Source organism: Mobula hypostoma, chromosome 31, assembly GCF_963921235.1.
Source record: "Mobula hypostoma chromosome 31, sMobHyp1.1, whole genome shotgun sequence".
In the NCBI taxonomy this organism is placed as follows: domain Eukaryota; kingdom Metazoa; phylum Chordata; class Chondrichthyes; order Myliobatiformes; family Myliobatidae; genus Mobula; species Mobula hypostoma.
In genome coordinates, this window is record NC_086127.1 from 8959848 (window position 1) to 8980603 (window position 20756).

Here is a 20756-nt window from a genome sequence, read left to right on the forward strand (position 1 = left end):
GGAAAGACACTAGCATGGACAGGTCGTAGATTAAGGGGGCCAGTAGGGAGTTTTCTAGTATTCTGAATGTAGCAGATTTGAATTCAAGAACCAGTCTTCAGTCTGTAATGTCAGTTGTGTGCAGTAAAGAACTCCTTTGCAAATAAACAACTTCTGTGGAGCACAGGCTGGCCGAAAACACGAGGCTGACTGCTCAAGAGATGCAACATTACGACAACGGGACTGCATTAATTGGCCTGCACCAACTCAGGCAACTGTGGGTTTAAATACTTTGCACCACTGCAAACAACTTCAGAGGAGCTTGCAGACCCAACCTGATACTATTAATTAATTTGTGTACTCAGAGAATCAGCTCTCACAACACCTGGGCATCTGGTTCTCTGTCTCTGGAAGCTTTTAAGAATATCTGCTTGAATTACTTTCTCTCAGTGATGGTATTTGAACATTCAGCTGTCTCCCACCACAGATAAAAGGAAGCAATGTCAACGAAAGGCAACGAGGTAAGCAACATTATGTAACAGTTCAAACCATTATCTTTCACCTTCAGGGTATTAAAAAATGTGACAGACTTCGCAACTTGTGGGACTCTACCAAGAGGATTTACAGAAGAGTGCCTGCTCGTCATGATGAGCAGACTTCTCCGGCTTCAGTGCGTCTCCGGTGACTTCGATCAGTCAGCACATTCTGGGGTTAAGTGCATGAGTATTTTCAAAAGTACTTGGACCTGTTCAGGCCAAGTTTCAAACAACACAGGGGGCTGAGCCGGCCGATACAAAAGTGTGGATGTACACACGTGTGAAGGGCCAGCTTATCAGACAGTACTGCGTTGTTTGGTGAGACACGGCCACCAGATGCGAAAAGTTGTGTTCGGGGTGAGTGTATGCTCGCTGGGGTAAACTGAAGAATAGTACACCCGTTTGCGCACGTGCTTGCGTGTTTTGAGAATACGGTGGAAACTTGGAGGTAACACATGAAAGAGAATACATTAGGAATCAGGAGTTCAGAGGCACAGAACTGGAGATTTACCGAGCACGGTTCGATTTTGATTCATTACGGAAATCAGCAGGGGAAAGATTCGAGGAAGAGACCATATCCTGCTGAAGGGTCTCAGCCCAAAACGTTGACCGTACTCTTTTCCATAGATGCCGCCTGGCCGGCTGAGTACTTCCAGCAATCTGTGTGTGTTGCTTTGGATTTCCAGCATCCGCAGATTTCCTCCTGTTTGTTGACCCGGGTGCATCTGCTGAGATGAGAATCCTGACCCTAGACCTCGATCACCACAATCCACGAAGATCAGCCCCCCTTTGAATTGCTCGCGGGAATTCAGAAGTCCGGCGCGGACTCGAAGAAGTCATTGGAATGAACCTGAGGCACCCGAAGGACACGCAGGCACCGGCTGAAGAGGAATGCCTGAGGAAGACATGGGACGTTACGGCCCAGGGAAGGTAGGATGGCATGTGGACAACAACTGGGAATGCCGGTAATGCAGCCCTCTATCACCGCATTGAGGGAGAAGTGAGGGGCAGCGGGGGCTGGGGCAATCGACCAGAGGAAGGGGAGGGGGAAAGAGAAGCCCTGAAGTGACTGTAGAGGATGTATCTGCTGCCGTGAAGACACAAGGGGCTTGCTTCATGCGTCAGCAGCCGCGTCAGCTAGCAATGACTGGCCAGAGTAGACGTAGGAGAGTAAAGGAGATGGTACATTACAACTGTGACCTGGAAAGTGGGGGTTGCCCACCAAAACAGGCAGACATCACAGCACTGACCTGACTCCCAACCAAATCATAGAGCGAGTGGGGACACCATCCAGCCGGCACCTTCTGATCCAAGTGGTCACCCACAGAAGATATTATTTTTAGGGGGACGGCAATGCCATATGTTAAGCACAACAGGTTCTGCAGATGTTGGAAGTTAAGCACAACACACACAAAAAAAATATGCTGGAGGAACTCAGCAGGCCAGGCAGCGTCTATGGGAATGAATGAACAGTTGATGTTTCAGGTTGAGATCCTACACCAGGACTGGAAAGGAAGGGGGAGGACGCCAGAATTAAAAAGGTGGAGGAAGGAGAACAAGATAGGTGAAGGCAGGTGGACGGTGGAGTGGGGTGAAGTGAGGCTACGTCCACACTACACCGGATAATTTTGAAAACGCTGGTTTCACGTAAAATCAATAGGCGTCCACACCAGGCGTTTTTGAAATTGCCTCCGTCCACATTAGAATGGAAATTTGGGCAAATACCCTCCTACTGGGCATGCGCAGGGGACACAGAAAACAAGCAAAGAGGTAATGGTATACTTGGTGCGCGTTTGTCCAGTTACAGACTGGAAAAACTTAAAAGGAAATTGCCAAACGAAAGGCTTGGTATGCATTTGTCCAGAAACATTTCCTACAGCCATAGTCTCTTCACCGATGAAAGGGACAACTAAATGCAATAAGGCCTGTTATTGGGCAAAAGTGAAACTTGCTGTTACCTCATTTGTTTGCCGTTACTTTTGCTCTTTGTGTATTGTTTTGCTGTATTTAACATGTGCAGTAGAACGAGTTACTGGGCAAAAGTGACAATTGCATCTATTGAATGCTTGCACAAGCAATACATTAATAAAGCACCTTGTTAAATGTCTGCATCAGTGTTATTTTGTATTTCCATACAATGTTACATTAGGATGTTATACATCTATTGTCAGATATTGTTGTGGTGTTGGAGGCTGTGTTCAAGAAAACAATGAAATGCTGTGCTGCATTTGTTCCGGCACGTCACGACAGCGGTTTTAAAAATAGCCAGTTACCCCGTACACACTATGCCGGATATTAGGCTAGAGGTGGGTGGGGGGAGCGATCAGACGGGAGAGGAGGGTGAACTGCGGGAGAAAGGGAAGGGAGGGGGCACCAGGGGTTGGTGAGAAGATGCTTTTACAGGTCCTTTTTCTTTGGGTTGGGTAGGGAATCAAAGACGAAGCGTGGCAAGTTCATCGTGCTCACCTCCTCCAGCAGGGCCACCCTGTCCTGCAGCTCCACTCGCAGTCGGTACTCCTGCTCCCATCTGCAGAGCGAGAGCGTGGCCAGTCAGGGCTTCGCGGTCACCCACACACCCTCGGTTCACCCCCTCCTCCATAGTGACTCCTCCCTCCCGCCCAACCACTAACCTTTCACTTCACCACTACCATCTCCGCCTCACCCCCCTTCTTCCCCAAACTCCCCATCACACCACCTCCACGAACACCCCCCTCACACACCTGCCGTCCCTACCCACCCCTCCTGCCCGCTCCCCCCAGGCCCTCAATTCAAACTCTCACCAGCCCCGTCCCGCCAGCTGGGCCACCCACATCTCCTACACGCCAAATAGCTGTGTTAAGCCATTCGGCCATCGAGCTCTACCTTTCCAGCATCGCTGATTTCTCCTCTCAACCCCAGTCTCCCATCTTCTCCTCAAAACCTTTGATGGCCGTCCTAATCAAGAACGTACCAGCCGTCTCTGACAATAAATTCCACAGTTTCACCACCTTCTGAGGTAATTTCTCCTCATGGCTATCAACCCAGCCTGCAAATTAACCTTCAGGGAATGCTGCAAGATGAGTCCCAAGCCCTTTAGTGCCTCCCAATTATCAATTTCTTTCCTCATTTAGAAAACAGTGTGTGCCTTTATTCCTTCTACCAAAGAGTAGGATCATGGACATCCCTACGCTGCCGGTGGTCCGAATACTGCAGACATCACCCCCTCAGCCACCTGTGTCTTAACTTGCCCCCCCCATCACCCGACCTCTGCCTCTCCTCATCCCACCAACCTCGGCCCCTCCTCACTCCTCCCCATCCCAATTAGTCACCCTCGCCCTTACATCTCAGATTCCTCATCCTCCCAGTCTGCCTCTCTGAGACTCATCTCTACCCACCATCAATGAGCATCTCTCTGCCGCTGAGCCTCAGCTCCACTCTGTGATCCAACTCATCCATGAGGGTCGCTCCGAGCCGCAGCTCCCCCACCTCCCTGTGACCCAAATCCAGCTGTCGCTCCGGATCCCCGTATCTGCGCTTCACCGTCTCCCCCCTCCTCTTACCCCACCCATTCCCCTCTGTGCCTCGGCCCCTTCCTCTCCTCCCACGCCTCTATCCCGGGCTCCACACTCACCCGTGCGACCCGAAACCCCGACCCTCCCTGCGCCCCTTTGCCGCAGCTCCCCCACCCCGCCCCGGTACCTGTGCCGCAGCTCGTCCCGCTCTCGGCGCACCTTGCCCAGCACGTTGTAGAGAGCGCGGAGCTCGGGGCTGATGGTGTCTACCTGCACGGCCGCGCCGGGGAGACCCGAGGCGGCACCGCCGCTACCACCCCCGCCGGCCGGCGGCAGCTCGGACCCGGGGCTGAGCGGCCGGCTCCCGATGCCACTGGCGGGTCCGAGGGCCAGCGCGTAGGGCAGGCCCAGCCCGAGGCCGATGCCGAGAGGGCCGCCGACCTGCACGGCCCGGTCCCGGGTGGTGGAGCCGGAGCCGGAGCCCGAGCCCGAGCCCGGGCTCGACCCCTTCTCCAGCCGCTGCTCCAGCTGCCGGTTGCGCCGCTCCAGTTCGTGCACCCGCGCCAGGAAGCAGCGGAAGCGCAGGTTCAGCGCCTTCAGCAGGCTGATGTTGGAGCCCAGGTCGTCGCGGAGCGCCATGGTGGCCGGGTAGGGTCCCGGCGGCAGCCCCAGGCCCAGGCCCGCGTCCTCGACCTCGGCCGCCGCCGCAGCCACCAGCAAGAGGTTGGGGCCCAACAACGGGTTCATAGTGGATACGCGGCCACCCTGCGGCTGCGCAGTCTCGCCTCGTGACGTCAGAGGGCGGAGCCTGAGGTTGATCGGCAACCGCCCGGCCGGCAAGGGCGTTGCGGTAAGCCGACGTCATGGGGAGGCGGGGCAGGAGTGCTGCGGTAAGATGACGTCAGGAAGTTGGGGGGGGGGCGGGACCCGTCGGGGCAGACGCGATCCGGTTGGAGGACGTCTCCGGAGGGGCGGGATCTAGCGGACAGGGTGTGCTGCAACTGGGTAATTTCACGATTGAGAGGCGGGGCCGCCTTGGAACCTCATTGATGACGTTTGGGGAGGGAGAGGCGGAGCTTGTAGACTTGATGAACGAGAATGCTGCGGTTTTTGGACGTCACCCGGGAGGCGTGGCTGCAATGCGCTAGAAAACTGAGGGGCAGAGTGGCCGTGCGGATTAAAGACGCCTGATTAAAGAAAACGCTACGGGCGCAAATAACAGCGGGTAGTTATACCACTGGGGCCTCTGCAGTTTCTGATCTATATAAATGAACCTCACGATGTCCATATTCTTCAATTTTTCTCACATTCATGAGCCCATCCCAAAGTTTATTAATGTTATCTGCCTTTACCATCACCGCTGGTGGTGCATTCCTGGTGTCCAGCAGTCTCTGCGTAAAATAAACCTTGTGCTTCTCATCTTCTTTGAAATAACCCCCTCTCACCTCTGGCATTAGGCATATCAACTCTGGGGGTGGGGGGGGGGGGAGGAGGCACCGTTTATCTATGCCTGTCTTAATTTTATAAACCTCTGTCAGATCGCTCGCTGGCCTCCACCGCTCCAGAGAAAATAACTCCTTCCCATAGTGGGGCGACCAGAACAGTTTGCAATTCTCCAGCTGCGGCCTAACTCTTACTGCAACATAACTTGCTGAGTTTTCAACTCAGTGCCTCGACTGTGGCATATGTGTAGCCACTTTGAGGGAGCTATGAACGTGGATGCCAAGATTGCTCTGCTCATCAGCACTAAGAGTCAGAGGAATCTTGGCATCCAAGTTCATTGCTCCCTGCAAGTGGCTGCCTGGGTTACACACTTTTAAGCTCTTGCCTTGAACGGTCCCTTTACATCTGGCCTACCGGGATGCAACACTTCACTTTTGGTCAGGTTAAACTCCATTTCTCTGCCCATAGCTGCTGCTGAGCCATATCCCACTGTATTCTTCACTAGTCGGATGCACCATCCAAAAAACCGCCAATCATCCCAGCATCTGCCAACTTTGCAACCGACCCATCTGCATTTATAGACATCACAGACAGCCGAGGTCCCAACACAGATCCCTGTGGAACACCACTAATCACAGACCTCCCAGTCCCTTGGGCTAACTGTCCTCCGTATGCTCTGGCCAAGCCAGATCCGAATCCAAGCGGCCGGCTGACCACGGATATCTGCTGGGTGAGCCTCCCATGACGGTCCTGGTCAAATGCCAAGACTCAACCCAAAATGTCCACTGTACTTTTCTTCTGCCTGGCCTGCCGAGTCCCTCTGGGAGACTGTGCGTGCAGCTTGAATTCCCAGCATCCACAGGCTGGTGCGTGGCCAAGTGGTTAAGGCGTTGGACGAGTGATCTGAAGGTCACGAGTTCAAGCCTCAGCCGAGGCAGTGTGTTGTGTCTTTGAGCAAGGCACTGAACCACACATTGCTCCTGGACGCTTATAGCCCAGCGGTGGCGGTTGGTGCACTATGGACAAGACAAGATTTTCTTGTTTGTGATTGGGCTCCCTAATTCTGCCACAGTTTTCCAAACACTCAGCAGTCCTATCCCCGGGGATTCCTTACCACTGGCTGAGTCACCAGTCTGCAGCTTCCAGGATCATCCTGGGTTCCTGTCCTGAACAACATTAGCTACTTCCCAGTTCTCTGGAACCTTGCCTGTGGCTAGAGAGGACAGGAAGATATTGGTCAAGGCCCCTGCAATCTCTTCTCTCGCCTCTCTCATACTTGGGGTATGTCCCATCGGGCCCTCGGCACTCATCCACCTTGTTGCTGTTTAACACTACCTCCTCTCTTATCTCAAAGTGCTCCAGCAAGTCAATTTGCAAAACTCTATGTTCCTATCATCCCTGTCCTTCTCACTATTGCACACTGATGTGAAGGACTTGTTAAGGACCTCAACCAACGTCCTCCACATCCAAGCAAATGCTCCCACCCCCACCAAGATGAGAGGGGATCTGATTGAAATGTATAAGATTATTATGGGATTGGACACGCTAGAGGCAGGAAACATGTTCCCGATGTTGGGGGAATCCAGAACCAGAGGCCACAGTTTAAGAATAAGGGGTAGACCATTTAGAACGGAGTTGAGGAAAACTTTTTTCACACAGAGGGTTGTGGTTCTGTGGAATGCTCTGTCCCAGAAGGCAGTGGAGGCCAATTCTCTGGATTCTTTCAAGAAAGAGTTAGATAGAGCTCTCAAAGATAGCGGAGTGAAGGGCTATGGGAAGAAGGCAGGAAAAGGGTACTGATTGTGGATGATCAGCCATGATCACAGTGAATGGTGGAGCTGGCTCGAAGGGCCGAAGGCACCTATTGTCACCCCTCCACCCCCCCCCCCATCGAGAGGTCCTACACGCTCCTTAGTTATCCTCTTGCTCTTGATGCATCTATAGACTGCCTTGGTGTTACCTTTAATAAACCTTTCCATGGTCCCTCCTCGTTTTCCTAATTCCCTTCTTTAGTTCTCTTTTGGCTTCTCTACAAGCCTCAAAAGTGTCGTTTTATTCCAGCACTTTACATTAATTGCCCTTTTCTTATTGACTAGTGGAATGCATCCCCAGGGTACTGAAAGAAATGGCAGAAGTTATAGCAGAGGCTTTGGTGATAATTTACCAAAATTCTCTGGACTCTGGGCAGGTCCTGGTGGATTGGAAGATGGTGAATGTCACACTACTGTTCAAAAATGATGCAGGTATCTATAGACCAGTTAGTTTAACATCTGTCGTTGCGAAAATGCTTGAACCTATCATTAAAGAAAAATTAACGAGGCATTTGGAAGAAATGGACCCATCAGGCAGATGCAGTGTGGATTCAGCAAAGGCTGGTCCTGTTTGACAAACTGACTGGAGTTCTTTGAGGACATAATTAGCGCAGTGGATAGAGGGGAACAGGTGGACGTTAATTACTTGGATTTCCAGAAGGCGTTCGATAAGGTGCCACGTAAAGCTAAGGATGCACAGTTGGGGATGATGTAAGCATGGATAAGCGATTCTTTAACTAATAAAAACCAGAGTTGGGATACATGGGTGTTACTCTGGTGAGCGGAGTGCCACAGGGGTCGGTGCTGGGCTCACAACTGTTCACGATATACATTAACGATCTGGAAGAGTGTTGTGTACTTAAGTTTGCTGATGCTACTAAACTGAGTGGAAAAGCAAATTGTGCAGAAGATACAGTGAGTCTGCAGAGAGATATAGATAGGTTAAGTGAGAGGGCAAGGGTCTGGCAGATGGAGTACATATTGGTGAATGCTAGGTCATCCACCTTGGAAGGAAAAATGAAAGAGCAGATTATTATTTAAATAGCAAAAATTGCAGCATGCTGCTGTGCAGAGAGACTTGGGAGTGCTTGTGCATGAATCACAAAAAGTTGGTTTGCATGTACAGCAGGCTATCATGAAGGCAAATAGAATGTTGGCCTTCATTGGCAGAGGGATTGAATTTAAGAGCAAGGACATTACGCTGCAACTGTACAGGGTACTGGTGAGGCTACACTGGGAGGACTGCATGCAGTTCTGGTCTCCTTACATGAGGAAGGATATATTGGCTTTGGAGGTGGTGCAGAGGAGGTTCACCAGGTAGATTCCAGAGATGAGGGGGTTAGATTATGAGGAGAGATCGAGTCACCTGGGACTGTACTTGCTGGAATTCAGAAGAATGAGAGGAGATCTTACAGAAACATATAAAATTTTGAAAGGGATAGATATGATAGAGGCAGGTAGATGAGACAAGAACTAGGGGGACACAGTCTCAAGATCTGGGGGAGTAAACTTATTTTGGAGATAAGGAGGAACTGCTTTTCCCAAAGAGTGATGAATCTGTGAAATTCTCTGCACAATGAAGCAGGCTCGGTGGGCCAGATGGCCAACTCCTGCTCCGATTTTTTACGTTCCCCCGTCTCAACGTGTAAAGTTCTCATACCTTGTCATCTTTCTGACTGGAACATACCTGCCCTGCAGTCTGTCTTTAAACACCCTCCAAACCAGCAGATGCTGGAAATTCAAGCAACACAACATTACCCAACACCAAGTCCTCCTCTTGAACTGTCTACACGTTGAGTTAAGAAACCCTCCTGCATTCCCCTAAATTCTGCCCCATCTAAACCTCTTGCACTTCAAAGGTCATAGTTTATATTTGGGGAGTTCAACTTCCCCATGATCACACCTTTTTTTTAACACCTTTCCTGAATTTGCCTGCATATCTGCTCCTCAGTGTCCCACTGGCTTTTGGGGAGTCTGTAGAACAATCCCATCCCTCCTGTTTTTTGTGTAAGGGGTTTCTTCTTTTATATTACTGCGAAGGCTAACAAAATGGGTTCTTTGTTATGTTATAATAAAAATGGCTTTTCTGTAATAACTGCGATGTAAGGAGTTCTCTCTCTCTGCTTGTTTGGGTTATGTTATACGAACCAATTGAGATAGATGTTATTCTTTCTTGTGTGTCTGTAAGCTATTGTTTTCGCGGGCTTTGGGGCAGAAGGCACGATGGGGACAGAGAGAGGAGACGCGATGCTGTAAGCTGGGCGACGGAATGGATCCCGAGTGGAAGTTCGAGGCCCAGGGTCTCCGGCGAGGAGAGGAGATGAAGACAGACTCGTGTGCAGCGTCTGGTCGACCACCGTGGTTGGTCTCAGGTGGCAGGTCGAGGGGGTCGGAGGGGATCGAATGGTGGTAAGAGGACTCCGTTACTTTTGTGCACAAAGTGGTTGAACTTTGATAAGTTTGGCGCCTTTTACACACAGCATCCACACAAACTTGATTACCCAGTTTGGCGGGGCCAAAGGCTGCTTCCCCTAGACGGAAGCGAGCTGAGCGAGCCTGAGGCTTACCAGGGGGCTACATTTGATTTTACCCATATACTTTGTGGAGAAACCCTCTGAATGCAGCTGTGATATTGTCCTTGATTAGTCGTGCAACTCCCTCCTCCCGCTCTTTTACCCCCTCTGTCTTTTCGAAGCCCCTCGGGGACATAAGGCACCTATTCCTGTCCCTCTCTCGAGCAGGGCTCTGTAACGGCCACCATATCATAGCTCAACATCATGCTCCGAGTTCATCACCTGTACCCGTAATACTCCTAGCATTAAATTAAAATAGACACACTTCAAACTACCTGTCCCAAATCACTTCCTCGCAAACACGAGGAAATCTGCAGATGCTGGAAATTCAAGCGACACACACACACAAAATGCTGGTGGAACGCAGCAGGCCAGGCAGCATCCATAGGAAGAGGCCCAGTCGACGTTTCGGGCCGAGACCCTTCGTCAGGACTCAAATCACTTCCTGCCTGCTTTTACCGCCCCTGGCGTCTCCATCCCTCCACTTTCCCGACCCGGCGCTCTGGTCCCCATCCACCGGGCAAACTGGTGATGCCTAAATTAATGCTAATTATGCCTCTCTTGTGGCAGCCGCCTGCCACAAACAAGAGGAAAAGTGTGCAGAAGCTGGAAACCCAGGAGAGACACAGAGAAGCTGCTGGAGTGATGTTGCCGATGAGCATGTTTGCTGAAGCTTATTGTCGAAGTGCACGTATTACCTTGAGATTCAATTTCCAGCAGGCACTTACGGGGAGACACCGAAGGATTTGTGAAAAATACGCATGCGCAAAGGAAGAGTCTCAGATCCCACCACCACCAGCAGCAGGTTCAGGGACAGTCATTACCCTCAACCATCGGGCCCCACTCACCTCAACACTGAACTGATTCCACAACCTACGGACTCGCACTCTCAAGGACCACACAGCTCGCGTTCCCGGAGTTATTTACTTGCCTGTCTGTTTGTGAACTGTTATTTCAAGTGTCTGAACAGCTCGTCCTTTGCCTGGGTGGCTGCCCGTTAATTCTACTGTATTCCCCTGCTCCGTGAATGCCCGGTACGTGGTGACAGCGTGCGTGACTCTCGATACTGAGCTCACTTCGAAACCGCGCAGGCGGTCGCATGTGACCTCGTGGCTCTCTGTCCTGGCGAGTCAGTGGAATCCCCCCGCCCCCCCACCGATCACGTTGGAGGGTGGATTTGATGAAAAGGAGCACAGAGAGGTAGAACGGGAGTCTGAAAGTCACTCATCGGACAGTCTGTGCCCGTGACGATGCTGCGAGACCATTCTCCATTGCTACTGGAAGCTCCAGACCTTGGCTGATGATAACCCAACTCCTCGCCTGCCATTCCCGCAGCCGGTCTACTCTCTCTCTCTCTCCAGCTATCCCCTCGCTCACCTCTGATACCTCCATCCCCCCACCGAGATGTCAGCCCTGCGCCCTGCCCCCCCCATCTAACCCCACTCGCACCTACCTATTTAACTGCGGAGACCCTCTCACCCCGCTTCCCTGCTCCCGTCCCAGGCTTCAGGACCCGCCCATCACCTTCCCACTGGCTCCCCTCCTCTCCTTCCTCCACTGTCCGATTCCTCCTCACAGCAGCCACTCCGGTGGTGATGTCTGTTATTTGTCAAGTAGGGTGCCGTGCACAATCCTGATTTGATGGAGGCAGACATCAGAGCACGGAGGAACATCTGGTGAAACTTCTGAAATGCCAGCTTCGCTGCTGCTGCTACTGTGTGGTCCGAAATCTCTGGAGGGGAAGGCCCCGAGTCCTCGGCTTCGCTTGTTGCTCGGCGGCCGGGGCAGGGTCGAAGCGCTCGGCAGAGGATGGTGCTCGGAGAGGCTGTATCAGAGGGGCTGGTCGGAGGCTCGAAGTTTTTGAGTGCACTCAGAGTCGGGTGCCTCCAATGGTGCTGCCTCGGCGAGTTGGCGGCACTTGGAGGTTCATGGTGGGGAGAGTTTCTCTCTTCTGTCGTCTGCGTGGGATGGTGAGTCTATCGGGACTTTGAGACTTTTCTTTACCGTGCCCATGGTCTGCTCTTTATCAAATTACGGTATTGCTTTGCACTGTTGTAACTATACGTTATAATTATGTGGTTTTGTCAGTTTTAGTCTTGGCTTGTCCTGTGTTTTATTGTGATATCATTCTGGAGGAACGTTGTATCATTTTTAATGTATGCATTGCTAAATGACAATAAACAAAAACTGAACTGAACTCCTCCGTCCTGTTGCCACTTCCACCTATCTCTCTCAGCCCCCCTCCATCACCCGCCAGCCTGTGCTCTTTCCCACCCCCATCCACGCCAGACTTTATCATTCAGGCTTCTGCCACCGTCCTCTCCAGTCCTGAGAAAGGATCTTGGCCTTTACTTCTCTCTGTAGATGCTACCCGACAGCCTCAACCCCACTGAGCCCCTGCAGTCTGCTGCTCTTCAACCCTGCTCTCTCCTCCATCCTTTCCCCTCTCTTTTCCCACTTGACTTTACCTGCCCATCATTCACCCTCTGCCTCTGTTCCTCCCCCCCCACCCGTCCTAGGGCGGGGTTCCACCTCGCTAGCTCCTGCCTACCCCTACGCAACCTTGCTTGCTTTAAACTGGCCTTGTTACTGACAGCGACAGACAGACACAGACACACACTCACACACGCACACAGAGACACACACACACACACACACACACTCGCAGAGAGACACACACACTCACGCACAGAGACACACACACCCACACCCACGCATACATACACACACACTCACACATACACACACACACACACACACACACTCGCACACAGACACACACACACTCACGCATACAGAGACACACACACTCACACATACAGAGACACACACACACAGTCACACACACACTCGCAGAGACACACACACACTCACGCATACAGAGACACACACACACTCACACACACCTCGAGCCAGTATGTCGACCGTCCTCCTCCGAGGGACACTGAGTGCCTTCAAGTGGGGCCAGACTGTCTTGCTCTGGACTCTGGTGCCTGGCAGATTATTCCTGCCCCCTCACAAGGGTAACAAGCACTGGGAGTCTATTCCTAACACCCCCCCCCACCCCCACACACACACAAACCGCGCGCCTGCTACCCACATACGAGTGCAGACAGGGCAAGCAGAAGTGACCAATTTTTATTCTATATAAAAACAGACTCCCAGGCCAGCGTGCAGCCCCCCTCCCCTCACAAAGCCTTCTTCCTCCTGAACTTTGCCTTCATCTTGCGTAACTGGAGGGCCTTCTGCATCCTGGACGCTGTGCCCATCCTGCGGCGGGGGTGCCCGCTGGCTGGGGCCCTGCCTTTCTCGGGCACGGGGTCTGCCGGTGCGGGCGCGGGCATGGCCTGTGCCCCGGCGGGGGAGGGGGCCGGGGAAGGGGCAGGGGCAGGGGCCGGCGGCAGCGAGTTGGCAAACTTGCGGAGCTTGGCCACGAAGAACCCGTCCATGTTGTGGGTGTGCGGGTAGAAGCGACGGCAGAGCTTGAGGGAGGGGTGAAACCGCCGCTCCCGAAACCTGAGGAGGGCAACAACGGGGGGGGGGGGGGAGAGAGAGGTCAGTAACAGCAGGACAGGACCCCTGGCATAACAAACTAGGGGTAAACACCAACTAGGAGGGGAGAGTTAAACACAGGGTTGGGTGAGGGTAAATGCAGACCAGAGAGGGGGGGCGTTAAACAGGCCAGAGGAGGGGAGTTATTAAACACAGGCCAAGGAGGGGCTGGTTAAAAAGACAGAAGTGGGGTAAATGCAGACTGGGAGTGGGGGTAAACACAGACCCAGTAAACAGACTGAGGGGTAAACGCAGACTCAGTAAACAGACCGAGGGGTAAACGCAGACCCAGTAAACAGACCGAGGGGTAAACACAGACCCAGTAAACAGACCGAGATATAAATGCAGACCCAGTAAACAGACCGAGGGGTAAACACAGACCCAGTAAACAGACTGAGGGGTAAACACAGACCCAGTAAACAGACCGAGGGGTAAACGCAGACTCAGTAAACAGACCGAGGGGTAAACACAGGCCAAGGGGAAAGCGGGCCTTACTTTGTGAAACCTTCCACGCCAAACTCCAGACCCGTGGATACAAGCTTTACGTTACGTTTCTTCAAAGCGTAGTCCACAACCCACTCGTTCTCCTCGACCTGTGGAGGGGTGGCGAGACAGAGAGAGAGAGAGAGAGAGAGAGAGAGAGTCAGAGAGGATGGGCGGGCAGAGGTAGGTCGGGCTGACGATGGGAGAGACAGAGGGCCGAGCCCCAGCCGGGTCCCCACCACACTCACCGTGATGGAACAGGTAGAGTAGACGAGGTAACCGCCCGTCTGGGAGTTCGCATCCACAGAGTCGATGGCCGAGAGCAGCAGCTGTTTCTGGAGCTGAGCACACTTCTTAATGTCAATGTCCTCCTGTGGGGGAGCAGCAGAGTCAGTGTGGGCAAGGTGGGGTGGTGGGGTGAGAAGGGGCAGGGCGAGGCGAGAGGGGTTGGAGTGGGGAGACGGGGGGCACGGCAGGGCGAGGGGGAGGGGAAAGGTGGAGGGAAAGGGGATGGAGGAGGCATGAAGAGGGAAGGGGCAGAAAGCAGGAGGAGGAGGAAAGAATTGAGTGAATGGAGGGGGGGACAGGGAGGAAGACGAGGCCACGGGACGGTGCTCGAGGGTCAGGTGTACACGGGGCTCCACACACCTTGTTGGTCTTGACACTGGGATCCTTTGAGATGACACCGGTCCCGCTGCAGGGCGCGTCCAGCAGTACCCGATCAAATCCCCCCATCACCTGGGCAAACAGTGCACAGTGAGTTACCCCCACCACACCACCCAGAAAAACCAGCCAGTGGTGAGTCAGTCCTGGCTTTACCCTCCCGATCACTGTCCCAGAATCTGGGCTCTGGGTTTGGGAAGGGGGGGGGTTCTTTAAATCAGTCCCCAGGTCACGCTCCCTTTCCCTGTTCCACCGCCCCCAGGTCAGGGAGGGAGGGGGGTGAACCAGCCCAGCTTTACTCTCCCCTTCCCAGGCCCCTGCACCCAATGCCAGCCACCGAAATGCTCCCACGCACAGAGCCTGTGTTGCCAAACTTCCCGCAGCATCTTGTGCCTGCGTTACTCTGGATTTCCAACATCTGCAGAATCTCTTGAGTTCATAAAGAGGATTTACAAAGTTTTGAACTAGTGTCAAGACCATAAGATATAGGAGCAGAATTTGGCCATTGGGCCCATCGAGTCTGCTCTGCCATTTCATCATGGCTGATCTAATTTTCCCTCTCAGCCCCAGTCTTCTGCTTTCTCCCCGTATCCCTCCATGCCCTGACTAACCAGGAATCTATCAGCCTCTGCCTCAAATATACCCAGAATTGGCCTCCAGAGCCGCCTGTGACACCGAAATCCACAGATTCCCCTCCTTCTGGCTGTATAAAAAAAAATTCCTCATCTCTGTTCCAAAACGGGCTGGCACTGTAGCGCAATGGTGAGCACAGCGCTCTGCAGTCCCAGCGACCCTGGTTCAATTCCCATCCCTGCCTGCGAGGAGTTTGGACGTTCTCTCCCCGTGACTGGGTGGGTCTCCTCTGGGTGCTCTGGTTTCCTCCCACAGTCCCAAGGCGAACCAGCAGGTAAATTAATTGGTCACGGTAACCCGTCCCATGAGGATTGAATCGTGGCTCGAAGGGCCGGAGGGAGCTATTTCAAAGTGGAAGCCCCTCAACTCTGAGGCTGTGCCCTCTGGTCCGAGGCTCTCCCACCATAGGAAACGTCCTCTCCACACCCACTCTATCAAGGCCACCCCTCATTCTTCTGAACTCCAGAGAGTGGAGGCCCAGTGCCAAACACTCTTCATACGACAAGCCTTTCAATCCTGGAATCATTTTCATGCACCTCCTTTGAACGGTCTCCAGTTTCAGCAGGTCCTTTCTCTGATAAAGGGCCCAAACCTGCTCACAAAACTCCATGTGTGGCCTCACCTGTGCTTTACAAAGTATCAACATTACATCCTTGCTTTTGTATTCCAGTCCCCTCAAAACGAATGCTGACATTAAATCTGGCTTCCTCACCACTGACTCAGCCAGCAAATTGACCTTTAGGGAATCCTGCACAAGCACTCCCAAGTCCCTTTGCACCTCAGATTTTTGAAATTTCTCTCCATTTAGGAAGTCTACCTTTTTATTTCTTCTGCCAAGGTGCGCGACCATACACTTCCCAACACTGTATTCCATCTGCCATTTCTTTGGCCATATCTCCTAATCTGTCTAACTCCTTCTGTAGCCTCTCTACTTCATCCAAACGACGTTTCTTCACGGGTCTTTGTATTCATCGCAAACATGGCCACAAAGCCATCAATTCCACCATTCAAGTCATTTGACATATAATGTAAAAAGAATTGGTCCCAACACAGACCCCTGTGGAACACCACTCGTCACTGCCAGGCAGCCAGAAAAGGCTCCCTTTATTCCTACTCTTTGCCTTCTGCCAGTCAGCCTCTGCTTTATCAATGCTAGAATCTTTCCTGTAATACCATGGGCTCTTAACTTGTTAAAATATGTTTGTGATTTTTATAGATGACCTGGATGAGGAAGTGGAGGGAAGGGTTAGTAAATTTGCTGATGACACAAAGGTTGGGGGTGTTGTGGATAGTCTGGAGGGCTGTCAGAGGTTACAGCGGGACATTGATAGGATGCTAATCTGGGCTGAGAAATGGCAGATGGAGTTCAATCCAGATAAGTGTGAGGTGGTTCATTTTGGTAAGTCAAATATGATGGCAGAATATAGTATTAATGGTAAGACTCTTGGCAGTGTGGAGGATCAGAGGGATCTTGGGGTCCGAGTCCATAGGACACTCAAAGCTGCTACGCAGGTTGTCTCTGTGGTTAAGAAGGCATATGGTGCATTGGCTTTCATCAATCATGGAACTGAGTTTAAGAGCCGAGAGGTAATGTTGCAGCTATATAGGACCCTGGTCAGACCCCACTTGGGAGTACTTTGCTCAGTTCTGGTCGCCTCACTGTCGGAAGGACGTGGAAACCATAGAAAGGGTGCAGAGGAGATTTAGAAGGATGTTGCCTGGATTTTGGAGCATTCCTTATGAGGATAGGTAGAGTGAACTCGGCCTTTTCTCCTTGGAGTGACAGAGGATGAGAAGTGACCTGATAGAGGTGTATAAGATGAGAGGCATTGATCGTGTGGATAGTCAGCGGCTTTTTCCCAGGGCTGAAATGGCTAGCACAAGAGGGCATAGTTTTAAGATGCCTGGAAGAAGGTACAGAGGAGATGTCAGGGGTAGGTTTTTTACGCAGGGAGTGGTGAGTGTGTGGAATGGGCCGCCGGCGGCAGTATTGGAGGTGGAAATAGAAGCGGGAGAAGATGGCGGTGCGACGACAGTGATGAATATCTGTTACCTGTCAAGTAGAGGACCGTGCAGAATTCTGATTTGATGGAGACGTACGTGAGTGCATAGCTGAACATCTGGAAAACTTCTGAAATGACCGCTTTGCTACCGCTGCTACTGTGTGGTAACCGGAATCTCTGGAGCTGAAGGCCTTGAAATCCTCCGCTTTGCGTGTTTCAGCGGCTGGGGAGAGTTCGAAGGCGCTTGGCAGAGGATGGTGCTCGGGAGGCTGTATCGGAGAGGCTGCTCAGAAGCTCCAAGTTTTCAGACGGATGGACTCAGGGTCGGTTGTGGTCGGCTGCTTCCAAGGTATCAGCAAGTTGACGGTGCCTGGAGGTTTATGGCAGGGAGTTTCTCCCGTTTGCCGCCACTATCGGGGACTCGGGAATCAATCAACTCGGGGACTTCTGAGACTATTTTTTTTACTGCGCCTCTGGACTGTTCTTCATCAAATTATGGTATTGCTTTGCACTGCTGTAACTATATGTTATAATTATGTGGTTCTGTCAGTGTTAGTCTTTGGTCTGTCTTGTTTTCTGTGATATCACTCCGGAGAAACATTGTATCATTTCTTAATGCATGCATGCATTTCTAAATGACAATAAAAGAGGCTGAGTGTTCTCATAATCTAAATGATAGGGTCTTTTAAGAGACTCCTGTTTGGCTACATGTAGCTTGAAAAATAGAGGGCTATGGGTAAAGCCTAGGTAGTTCTGAGGTAGGGACATGTTCGGCTTTGTGGGCTGAATGGCCTGTATTGTGCTGTAGGTTTTCTATGTTTCTATGTGTGACACCTTGTCAAAGGCCTTCTGAAAATCTAAGTACACAACATCCACCAATTCTCCTTTGTCTGTCCTGCTTGTTATCTCTTCAGAGAATTCCAACAGGTTTGTCAGATGAGATTCTCCCTTGAGGAAACCATGGTGACTACGGCCTATTTTATGGTGTGCCACCAAGTATCCTGAAACTCCATCCTTAATGATCGATCCCAACATCTTCCCAACCACTCAGGTCAGGCTAACTGGTCTGTTACTTCCTTGCAAAACAAACAGAAAATGCTGGAGGAACTCAGCAGGACAGGCGGCATCTATGGAAAAGAGTACAGTTGACATTTTGGGCTGAAACCTTTCATCAGGACTGGACAAAAGAAGATGAGGAGTCAGAGTTAAAAGATGGGGTGGGGGGGGAGGAAGAACCACAGGGTGAAAGGTGAAACCAGGAGGGGGGAGGGGTGAAGTAAAGAGTTGGGAAGTTGATTGGTGAAAGAGGTACAGGGCTGGAGAAGGGGGAATCTAATAGGAGAGGAAGAAGGCCATGGAAAATAAAGAAAAGGGGGAGCATCAGACGGAGGTGATGGGCAGGTAAGAGGAAAGGTGAGAGAGGGAAACGGGAATGGTATTACTGGGCTCCAGAAATCGATGTTCATACCATCAGGTTGGAGGCTGCCCAGACAGAATATATGGTGGTGTTCCTCCAACCTGAGAGTGGTCTCATCGCGACAGTTGAGGAGGACACGGATGGACATATCGGAATGGGAACGGGAAGTGGAATTGAAATGTGTGGCCACGGGAGATATCCCGCTTTTTCTGGTATGTGCTTGGTGAAGTGGTTTCCCAATCCACGGCGGGACTCACCGATATACAAGAGGCCACACCAGACGCAGTAGACGACCCGAACAGACTCACAGGTGAAGTGTCGCCTCACCTGGAAGGACTGTCTGAGGCCCTGAATGGTAGTGAGGAAAGAGGTGCAAGGGCAGGTGTAGCACTTGTTCTGCTTGCAAGGATAAGTGCCAGGAGGGAGATCGGTGTGGAGAGACGAATGGACAAGGGAGTCGTGTAGGGAGCGACCCCCGCGGAAAGCAGAAAGTGGAGGGGAGGGAAAGATGTGCTTGGTGGTGGGATCCTGTTGGAGATGGCGGAAGCTGCGGAGAATTATGTGCCAAGGCTGGTGGGGTGGTAGGTGAGGACAAGAGGAACCCCATCCCTGGTGGACTGTTAGGAGGACAGGCATGTGCAAAATGGAAGAGACGCGGTTGAGGGCAGCATTGATGGTGGAGGAAGGGCAGCCCCTTTCTTTGTAGGAGCAGGACATCTCCTTCATCCTAGAATGAAACACCTCATCCTGAGAGCAGATGCGGCAGAGACGGAGGCATGGTGGGAAGAGGTGTAGTCGAGGTAGCTGTGAGAGTCAGTGGGTTTATAATAGACATCGGCAGATATAAGCGGGAGAGAGGGGGAGAGAGGGGGAGGGGGAGGGGGAGGGGGAGAGGGAGAGGGAGAGGGAGAGGGAGGGGAGAGGGGGAGAGGGGGAGAGAGGGGAGAGGGGGGGAGGGGGAGGGGGAGGGGAGAGAGGGGAGGGGGAGGGGGAGGGGGGGAGAGGGGAGGGGGAGAGGGAGAGGGAGGGGGAGGGGAGAGGGGAGAGGGGAGGGGGAGGGGGAGGGGGAGGGGGAGGGGGAGGGGGAGGGGGAGGGGGAGAGGGGAGGGGAGAGGGAGGGGGAGAGGGGAGGGAGGGGGAGGGGGAGGGGGGAGAGGGAGAGAGGGGAGAGGGGGAGGGGGAGAGGGAGGGGGAGGGGGAGGGGGAGGGAGAGGGGAGAGGGGGAGGGGGAGGGGGAGGGGGAGGGGGAGGGGGAGAGGGAGAGAGATATGTTGGAAATGGAGCAGGTAAATTTATTTCCTTCCCATTTTGAAGAGTGGTGTGACAATTGCAGTCTTCCATTCCTCCAGAACCATTTCGGAATCTAGTCACCCCTTAAGATCATTACTAATGTCTGCATATTCTCTTCAGTCACCTCTTTGCGAGCCCTGAGGTATACACTATCTGGTCCAGGTGACTTACCTACCTTCAGATCTTTCAGTGTCCTGAGAAAATGCTCCCTAAGTAATTGCAAATTCACACAATTCTGCCTCCTGACACTCTCGAACTTCCACTATAGTGTCTTCCACCGTGCAGACTGATGCAAAATACTTAATCAGCTCGTCCGCAATTTCCTCATACCCCATTACTACCTCTCCAGCATCGTTTTCTAACGGTCCAACGTCCACTCTCACCCCTCTTTTACACTTTATGTATCCAAAGAAACTTCTGACATCTTTTCATATTTAGCAAAAAAATCAAGTTAATGAATGTTACGATCCAATCAGCAACTACTGCCTGAAGATTTTGATTACTCTACCTGATCGAGTAACATTAACTTTCCTCAACGTTGTTTTAGAAAGACCTAGCATCTCTTTGCAAATTCCTTCAGAAAAGCTGTCCAACTCCAATTGAAGCATTGCAGTAGGCAGAAGCAAAATTTAACAAGTTACGGTCACAGTATCTTGGCGATACCGTTTATTGGAGTGACAAGGTGAAAGATCTGCTTGCATCTGTTAGTTCTGGCACCGATACTGTTCCACGTGCGTGCAATCACTTGGACGATAGATTTCCCGAATTAGATGAGTTCAGAGAATGGCAATTTTCGACCCTGCTGCTGTTGCAAATACAACTGATTTTGAATTTGGAAATGAGAATGCTGTACGACTGGCAAAATAATTCTCAGCTACCATT

General features: G+C 52.0%; 2 protein-coding genes across 4 annotated transcripts in view; both read right to left on the reverse strand.

Moving 5' to 3' along the window:
- LOC134339900 (non-homologous end joining factor IFFO1-like) overlaps positions 1-4871 on the reverse strand; it is a 43161-nt gene extending 38290 nt beyond the window's left edge. The window contains 3 exon segments of the mRNA XM_063036675.1: positions 2982-3042; positions 4194-4828; positions 4830-4871. Of these exon segments, the coding sequence (XP_062892745.1) occupies positions 2982-3042; positions 4194-4828; positions 4830-4871 (738 nt within the window).
- An 8092-nt stretch (positions 4872-12963) lies between these two features.
- Positions 12964-20756, reverse strand: part of nop2 (NOP2 nucleolar protein homolog (yeast)) — a 58247-nt gene continuing 50454 nt past the window's right edge. For all 3 annotated transcript variants that reach the window (XM_063036694.1, XM_063036693.1, XM_063036695.1), the window contains exons 13-16: positions 14517-14606; positions 14117-14239; positions 13881-13978; positions 12964-13349 (exon numbers count right to left, since the gene is read on the reverse strand). In XM_063036694.1, coding sequence (XP_062892764.1) covers positions 13022-13349; positions 13881-13978; positions 14117-14239; positions 14517-14606 — 639 coding nt within the window. In that variant the 3' untranslated portion in view covers positions 12964-13021. The remainder of the gene's footprint in view (positions 13350-13880; positions 13979-14116; positions 14240-14516; positions 14607-20756) is intronic.